This window comes from Eurypyga helias, unplaced genomic scaffold, assembly GCF_000690775.1.
Source record: "Eurypyga helias isolate BGI_N326 unplaced genomic scaffold, ASM69077v1 scaffold9024, whole genome shotgun sequence".
Lineage (NCBI taxonomy): Eukaryota > Metazoa > Chordata > Aves > Eurypygiformes > Eurypygidae > Eurypyga > Eurypyga helias.
The window spans coordinates 32,409-41,876 of NW_010246811.1; the positions used below are offsets into that span (position 1 = coordinate 32,409).

A 9,468-nucleotide genomic window follows, 5' to 3' on the forward strand; every position below is an offset into this window, starting at 1 on the left:
GTTACATTCAGCTTTGCTTTTCCTGAAAGAACCTGATGGGGCAATAGAAATCTTGGAACAATGAAGCTCAGTGATGTTGTACAAATGTTGCTATGGCATTCCTTAGACTAGCAGTGATATTGCTGTGAATATAAATGGGATAAGACTTGACCAACAGGGGCACTTATAATTTGTCTAGATGGTATGGGTCTTGCTATTCTTCATTTCCAAGTAGTGTGGAAGACACCACTCACTTTGCAGAAGCGTGAAAATACATTGACTAAGTTTTGGTGTTCACTGGTGACTACGGTTCTGCAAATGAGATCTCTATTCCTCAAATAGGAGGAAAAAGGTTTTCTTCTCACTCATATGAACTATTGCTTTTGGAGCTGAGCAGGGACCTGTGCTTTGAGTTTCAGCAGAAAGGGAGCTTTGCAGTGGACATGTTTTACCTCCTTTCCTTTATGGACTTACTTGCAGCATGTCATTCAGGCCGTTTAATTTTGTGTATATTCTGAGATAATTGCTCAGGTGTGTGTGCTTTGTTTTCTGTCCCTGAGTTCAGTGTGGGCAGCATCTTCCTTTCCTGGGTGTGTCAGTCAGGTGCAGAGGAAAGAGCAGAAGGATGTTCAGGTCATCCTTCCATTCCCCTCTCTCAGGTTCTGGCCATCTTGGTGGTCTGTTGTCCAAGTAATGCCCAAAGACTGAGGTTTTCTGGAGCTCCACTTTCTCTGAAAAACAGGCCACTTTCTGGCCTAATTCACTAAGGAATTAAGTCATATGCAGGCACTCCATGTGCGTGTGTAGCTCAAACAGTAGAGATCTCACAGCGAGGTTTATTTTCAGTACCCCAGTTGCAGGATGCAAATCAGAGTCCTCATAAGCATTGTGGGTTGTGTCTAGAGTGTGGTACTGAGCCCAGGAAACACATGCTCTATTCCCAGTTTTTTCCCTGAACTACTCTGCTGCAGGCAAATTGGGATTCTGTATTATGGTTGAATTTTCCCATCTAGAAAACAATGAGGAAGTTTGTTTCCAATGCAAATTAATGAAGGAAAGGTATTAGGTGACACATAGGTTTTGGTTTTTTTTTTTGCCTACAACCCTGAGTAAAAAGTACAAACCACTAAAATATTTGCATATAAAAATGTCTGAAATAGTAGTCTTGCACCTTTTTTTTTTCTGTGTTACCACCCCTTATTTAGAAATAATTTGTTTTACTCTAACTAGCATTTCATAACTGCTCTCTGACTTTGGAACCAATACTATACAGCCATCCACGCTGTTTTTTTTCCTTTATTCATTTCTCTGTGGTCTCTCACCATCACTGCAGGGATACTTACTTACATGTGCGAGGTTTTGCGTAAAGGAGTTCCAAAGTGATATGGAAAATATGTCACATTTGTCTGGCTCTTTTATAGCAGAAGTTGTAAAAGGGAAGGCTTTCTTTGCTTTGCTTAACCTGCTACCTACAGTTTGAGCTGCGTGGCAGACAGGAATGAGAGACAGATGAAGCCGCTGTGGGCTTCATTTTAATACAAGGCAGTCAATCAAATAATACCAGGTTGTTGTTATGCCCTTGGGAAGTTTTTAAACATCTAAACTGAGTGCCAGCTATTTGTATATGACACATAGGGTGCCTATTAAGGTACTCATTAGACCATATTGTCTTTTATTACACAGTATTTTTGGGAGGTTGGACAGTGCTACTTTATCCTCATGTTACAGAGGGACAGATAAGGAACAGAGATGTCTAACTGATGAGCACGCGCAGATTGGGTTGGCAACACCTCTTCTTCATGAGCATCTGTGGGGGAACCCGCCACATTTCCCTGCGGTTCTACGGCATCCTGCTGTTCAGCCTGACGATTCAGAGACCGCTTCGTGAAACGGGCATATCATAGAATCACAGAAGGGTTTGGGTTGGAAGGGACCTTAAAGACCATCTAGTTCCAACCCCCCTGCCATGGGCAGGGACACCTTCCACTAGACCAGGTTGCTCCAAGCCTCATCCAGCCTGGCCTTGAGGACATGATTTCAGGGGCTTTTAGTAACTGTCTTTAGGGATTCCACTGGTTTTAAAAATCTGTCTCTAAATTAGATTGTTGTAGATCTTGTAACGGCATGTGTCCCTCCACACCCACACTACACACTTAAGCTCTGCTCATAAAATAAAACCAAGGAGAAAATATTAAACAAACACGTGTGTCCCAAACAACCTTTCACACCAAGGCAGAAGAAACAGGACAAGTGAGAAAATACATTGGATTTACTGTTATCTTCATAGTTTTCTAAAATGAAAACTACAATGTAGTTAAAAGGTACGTTTTTAACTAATCCTCCTCCTCCACATAGAGTCTCATTCTCTTTCCAAATCCATTTTGTGGCTGAGCTTTCTTCTCAAGGTTTGGGACTTGGAGGTGTCTTTTTAGCTCACGGCACTGAAGTCTGTTTAAAGAATTTCTCTGCTTTCTTTCAAGTTGCAGTGAATAACAAATGGCCCTTCTTTCCTCCTTGCCATTCTCTCTGTTTTCCATCAAATGTCAGTGTTACTACAGCAGCTGCTGGTGTTGGACCAGGGCAGAGAGCAGGCATCAGCCTTCCTAAAATAGTACCAAATCTGTAACTGTGGTCTCTGACGGCCACTCTATCATCAAAGCTGAAATTCAAGTCAGCTTCAGAGAATGAGCAGTGATGATTTACAAGCAGTGAGTCATCGATGACCCTACTCTTACAATGACGAAATGTACAATTTTAAGCCAGAAATGCTGCGTCCAGTATGTGTGTTAATTAATGTAGCAGCTTAATATGTGTTGTGTCAAACTGGTGGAGGGATTCACCTCAGTTCTCCTCCTCAAGGAGAATTCATGTTCACCACTAAAATAGCACACATTTCATGCTAGCTCAGGAAGGATTTCTTTGGAGGAAGTTCAGCCTTCTTCATTTTTATCTCTGTCCCTGATGAGTTCACAGTTGTGTATTCTGACGTAACGCATTGTTCATGCAATGGCGTAGGAACTAATGGTTTAGACAGACTATATCAAAGCCACAGGTCACCGCAGAGAGCGGAGTGACCCTGCAATGTTGTAATCATCTCTGAGGAGCGAAGCAAACTCTTGCCTGGAAGATACAGTCCATGAATGAACCTTTGCAAGCCAGGCATCTGCAGAGCGTTTCTGCCTTTGGATTGCAGGATGCCCGTTCCACGTGCTTCCCTGGCATCCTGCGTTTTCCTGTGCTCTCCACAGAGATAGACTCCCTGTATCTCTCTTTGTCTCTCAGCTGGAAATGGGGAGAATTTGGGAGGTGGCTGACAGCACTTGCAGTGCAGACGCTTCTCTATATTAAGTACATCTTTACCCACATGCTGTCACTGATGGCGATGGCTACTTAAGGGGTGCAGTGCAAATAAGAAGTTGGATAACAGGTGCTTAGGTTTTTGTGGGAATAGGATTTTCCTTCACTTACTCTTTTGATTTTTGTGTAATTCAAGGGAGTTATGGGGCTGGCTCCGGTAGACATGACATAGGGATGGAGAATACTTCCCCTCTGATCTGGTGTTACCCAAAAATGGGCTGAGTTTACAGCTAACTAATCATTAAACTGATCATTAAAATAGAGTGGTGGAAGGCAAAGCCCACTTACTAGTAGAAGCTTGTGGCTTGGCAAGATTCCAGTGTTCCTAAATTTTTTATCGTTATAGCATAGTACCTGGTGTCAGGCTACATTCCTCTCGTTGTTCTACACTTGCTTAATGTAGTAACGTCTGTTGGAGTTGGATATTAGGTGTATAAACTACTGCTTATACCTACAGTTTCTCTTCATATTTACATTTTCTTGCTCCATCTTTAGGAAATTAACAGCAATTTAGTAACAGTTGTGCATTTTAGGGTTTTCAGTTAGGTTTATTCAACCATTCTTCGTTTTCCAGGCAGCTGTTGATGTGAAGCCAAGGGTGGAGTTCTGTAATTGTTTCAAAGGCCACCAGAATGTATTTATTATTTTCAACCCAAATGAGTAAAACTGTCACAATGCCCATTATTTGGTGGCAGGAGAATAAACTATACTTTATAATGTTGTCATTAAACCAGGAAGGTTTTTTTTTTCCCTTCCTTTTTCCCCCCCCATTCATTTTATTCCTTACGATTTGTAGTGCGTTATTTTCTTCTGGCCGAATTTTATGTTGGAGATGCACAACAGCAGATCTGATCTGATTAGGGAGGTAGAAGTGTTTCTGTGAGAATACTCTTGGCAGAAGAGATGTGATTAGAGGAATGGTGAGATACAGTCACAAAACTTTTTGGAGAGATGTTGAATTAAAAAAAAGCTCAGACATATTTCACCATGTTTGTAGGCTCATAGCTGATTATAAAACTAAAGTTTTCCTTTTAACGTGATGGTGAAACCTCAGGAGATACTCATCTTAAGGTTTGGATCCTGATTTGAAATTCATCCAGACTGTTACACCCTTAAATTCTATAAAATCTGGCTGCATATCACACAAGAAGAGGCTTTTTTTTGTTGTTGAACTGAGGTTGTTTGTTACTTCCTGCCCTTACTTCATCTGGAAATGCTGTAAGAAGAGCCATTCTCATAATGTGATATTTATAATTGTTATTATGTCAGCATTGCTCGTTCCAGACTGGGTGGGGGTTACAAGGATAATCATTCACTTTGAACTCTCATTTAGTATATGACTATGTATAAAGAAATTTATCGGTTGAACCATCTTGGGGGGTGGGGGAGGGGGGAGGGAGGAAGGAGTTTTAGAACATCTTTATTTAAATACAACACATAACTTGTAGTATCCTGGAACAATGCCTCTAGATTCCTGTCCAGGACTGTAGGGTAGCAGAAGGAGTAAGTGTCCCTGTAGTATCTTTTACCTGATTTGCATCAAGACTCATGTATGCTAGAGACTTTTCCCCTATCACCTGAATACTTAGTAGACTCAAAATAACAAAAATTAACTCATAGTATATGTACCCTGCTTTATCCTTTCATAATTACATCATTAAGCTGATTTATGTGAAATGGGATAGTGAAAGTGCAGGGGTGGTTCTGATTTTTAATTCCTGACCCATCTCGCTAAGTTATGGCAAAACATCCCTGAGTGCATGTGTGCGGAGTGTCTCTGGGGTGGTCTATCCATGAGTGCTGGAGGTGGCAGAATCCCCTTTTTGGGACTGTCGGTAGGTCTGCTGGCTGCAGCCAGGGAATGCCTCCAAAAGTCTGCCTTCAATACCATGATATATGGTGCTCTGCTTTTTGAGAATTGTTTGGGATTTTTTGAAAGAACAATTTTTCTTTGGGAAGTGCTCATTTGTTGAAAGTCTTAATAAAACCATCTATTTGTTTTCTTGATGTCATGAGAATTTGGAGGAGGGAATTGTATTTTTCTGGTGTGTGTTTGTAAACCAATCATCTCTGCAGTTTTTCTGTGCGGGAATGTTGAGAAAGAAAGAGTAAGAATTTGCCAGATTCCTCCCTGAGGATGTGGGAAACTATGGATGACATTCAACTCCCCACTTAGACTGAGACCCCACTTAGACTAACCGGAGTGGTAGGCAACTGGGCATGTGGAGATGGATGAGATGGGATACATCCAGCTGTCTATTTTAATAGTTTGAGTGGGCACTCCATGAAACACTGTCCCATTCAGGCAAATGTGGGGACTAGGATTCCTGATGAACACTTCCTCTTGTCCGGGTTCTTGGTTATAGAGAAATATGTAAACAAATGTTTTCTCATGGGTAAAATAACTCACAAAACAAATTTTGCCACAGTTTTTACAAAACCTACCCACGCAATTGTTATTATCTGTTTTAGTGGAAACTAAAAGTGTGTGTGCTCTGAAGTATTGTTCTAGAATATTGAAAATTGTCTTTCAAGACAAATGCGTTACAGCTCAGAGATTGCTCCAAAGAGGAAATAAGTATTTTTCAGGTTTTCTGAAAGTATTTTCAGTAATATACAATATGACCAAGTAGTTGCTTCCTCAGTAAAATTTATAGTGAATCTCCTGAGCATATCAGGGGAAAGCATATCTTTATATGAGTTTTGGTGCTCAGACTATGCGTAGTTTTTGGTTTTTGGTACTGGCCTACTGACCTGAGTTGAAACTCACTAATAACATTGATTTTCCAGCCCACTGATAACAAAGCTTGTGACCTGGGTCCCAGGGAATATGCTTTTTCTGAGGATTAACCAACTAAGGTCATTGTAGCAAACTAGAAGGAGATGACAATGTGACTCAGCACGGAGAAGAATAACTGTCCCACACCTCCTTTTAATCCGAGAGGTGAAAGAGCTTCTGGTGCTGTACTGCTCTTCAACTACTTGTACTGCAAATATGTAGGAAATGTCATTTCTTGTTCTTTCCTTTCACAAAGTGTGTAATTTTTATGCATTTATGTTGAAGCACCTCCAGAAGCCAAGGCATTTTTATGCTATTTTATTATATGGAATGAAAGAGTTTCCTACTCTAGCCTTTTCCATTGGAGTAAAGAGAATTACATAAGGGAAAAGTGAACTAAGCATAGGAGAATCGAATTGAAATTAAATATCTAGTAACACCTACCTCCCTCTTAAAAAAACCCGATAGCTTGTAAAATGAGTGGTCAACTGCCAAATGCCCATGGTGCCGTGGTAATGAGGGTTCAGTTGGTCCCTTCAGAGGCAGCTGTACCTTGTGGAGGGTGTTTTTTAACGTGAACTTTCTGTTGTGCATAAAATCTAAATTACTGAATTACATAAATATTTTGAGTGAATTAAGCTTTACTGGTAGACATTTAATTCCCAAATAGTTGAGATTTTTTCTTATCTACATTCTCACAAATGTGTGAAAAATGTTTGCTGGTAGCCTTTTCTTTTTTTGACATGGTATTAAGGGAAAACTGTAAGGAATTTTCAATTTTCAATTCCTTACAGAATAAAAAAGATAACATTTTTATTCTATTTTGGCTCTTAGGGATTCAATCTTTTGAATACATCTAACTCCCTAATTATTTTTATCTGGCCTTTTGGCAACATTTAACTGGATTTTTCTAGCTGTGTTTTACTTGAAATGCAAAATCGGTGGGAAATGGTTTTGTTTACACCACCTAACATTTGTGAAAAAAGACCACAGAATTCTTGGAAGAAAGTGAACTTTCTATAGAATTTTATACCACAAAACGAAAATTAAAAAAAGGGTTTTCAATCTTTCAATTCAGGATACTTTTACATGAAGTCTGCTCAGGTCACCAGGATTTATTGTTGTTTTTATTATTCTGCATGAGCAGATGCACAGCAGAGCATGGCCCAGAGGAGCGCGACACTCTCCGGAGCCCTGCCTGGTGCCTGCACTGGGCAGATCACTGCCCCGTGTGTGCAGCTGGATGCCTGCTCTGCTGGCTCTGCTCTGGGGTCTCGCGAGCATGCCTTTAGGTGTATTATTCTTCAGGTCCTCTGGGACCGTCTCTCCTGTGTTCAGCCAGACGTCTCCAGCTTCTAATTTAGTCCAAGGACATAAAGAATGGATGCTGCTGGGTCACATCGAGGAAGGACACTACTAAAGTAGCAAACAACTAATATTTCTACTTTATTTTTAGCTTAAATTTCCTGTTGCTTCCGTGAGGCTGCTGATGTTGTCACAAAACTTCCTCTCTAGCTACTTTGCTTAAAATATACATACGCTGTGCATGTATGCATCTGAGTGCTTCTCCTCCACTACTTCACAGCAAAGGATTGAGTCAGCATCAGTCCTCTGTGGCATCTAGTGCCAGAATGAGCCATTCGTCGGGGGTTACTCTATTTAGATGTCCTGAAAGGGACGGTAGGGCCTTCAGATAATTGTGCAAGGTGCTATCCCTTGGGGTGTCATGTGGTTTCTTGCTCTCTCCTTTCTATTTTTAATTTCCCTTTGAAGTGAGTTTATTGAGTTACACAGAACTGAAAGAAATACTAAAAAATGCAACAAACAATTATTCAACTTCCTTATTTCCTGCCCTGTTCATGTACTACCCAGACACCTTTCGTCTTCTTAATTTCCCCTGTGCTCCGTTCGCTTCCTGAATGTCTTTATCTTACGATGACACCACAAAACCCATCCGATTACTCATGTAGGCTTATTGTTTCCTTTTTTTTCCTGATGGGGAGCCAATTATCTTAAGTAAGTGTTACCGCTGGCCAGGTAGATTGCAGCACATGTTGTGTTGGAATCAAGTGTTCGGCATTACAAGGAGTTCCCAATCTTTCACAAGCATTATGAACATGTGTAATCAGGAATGATTTTTTTTTTTCCCCCCTGCTGGACATCTGCAGGATTTGGAAAAAAGATAAAGGTTGTCGAAAGCTAACTTTCTGTGTGTTTATTTTCCTACCATCTTCTTACTGCCTGAAGGTGGAACAGAACTGAAATTGTTGCACAGGAATGCATGCTGTGGTTTGGTCCCAGCGTCACATCATCATTTTCACCACAACATCATGTCCAGTGACAGAGGCATGAATTATCCATATTTTGCTCAAAATCTCCTGTTCTGGGCACGTTTGTGTGTATTTTTTTAAAAGGTACTGTAGATGTCTGTAGTGAGGGGGCTGATTCTACTTAAGTTGCATTAGGAGGTCCTGTCAATAGTAACAGCACCCAAAAGACAGGGTTTTGACCACAGTCCACCTGGGATCTAAGGATTTCACATGAAATCTCACAGTTGTACATCGAGTGAGTTCTCCTCCCAGCTCACTGTGTAGTATTTGGTACCCACACCTTCCAATGAAGTCCCTTCAGCAGAGTATCTACATGGTAAACCCATTCTTATAGGTTCTACATGGCACCCAGTGTAGCTTTCTCTAAGTGTAATAGGCATTTGTATTCCATTTAAATTTCTCTTCATTTGCACCATTTTCTTCTTCTCCTAGGTATTACGACAACTTTACCCAGTGCACAGAACGTGAGGCCAACAACGTGAGTTGCTTTTGGCCAAACCGCTTCACAGAGGGCTTTATCACTGGAATTCATAAACAGTTCTTTTCAAACTGTACGTCAGAAAAGCTTCACTGGGAAGATCCACCGGATGAAATCCTTATAACTCTGATCTTGATCCCAGTCTTGTTGACATGCGCCATGATAACACTGGTGGTGTGGTGCAGCAAGAGAAGTGATATCCTGGTGTAAGTTGTTCCTCTGGGCTCTTTTTTCTCCTTATCCTTCTTCCAAAAACACTAAGAAAGGAGGATGAAGAGAGAAACTCGACATAAAGATTTCAGATCTGCTGAAATGGAACCCTTGAGATACTAAGACAGAGACAGTGCTCCCATGAACAAAGACTGCCTGCTGCTGCTGAAAGTCACTGCTTCTGAGTTTGGCCACTGGTGTTGCTGGTGCAAAGCTCTCAGCTTCTGTCAGGTGTCGTCATGGAATTCACAGGCAGCTCCCAGAAACAGGAGGGTCCTCAGGCAGATGGACCCCTTAACTGCAAAGGGGGTAAAAGTTACTTTTCCAAGGCTAAA

At 41.1% G+C, this 9,468-nt stretch overlaps 1 protein-coding gene across 1 annotated transcript in view; it reads left to right on the forward strand.

Moving 5' to 3' along the window:
- Positions 1 to 9,141, forward strand: part of RAMP3 (receptor (G protein-coupled) activity modifying protein 3) — a 27,788-nt gene extending 18,647 nt beyond the window's left edge. The window contains exon 3 of the mRNA XM_010150541.1: positions 8,878 to 9,141. Within this exon, the coding sequence (XP_010148843.1) occupies positions 8,878 to 9,133 (256 nt within the window). The 3' untranslated portion in view covers positions 9,134 to 9,141. The remainder of the gene's footprint in view (positions 1 to 8,877) is intronic.
- The last annotated feature ends 327 nt before the right edge of the window (positions 9,142 to 9,468 follow it).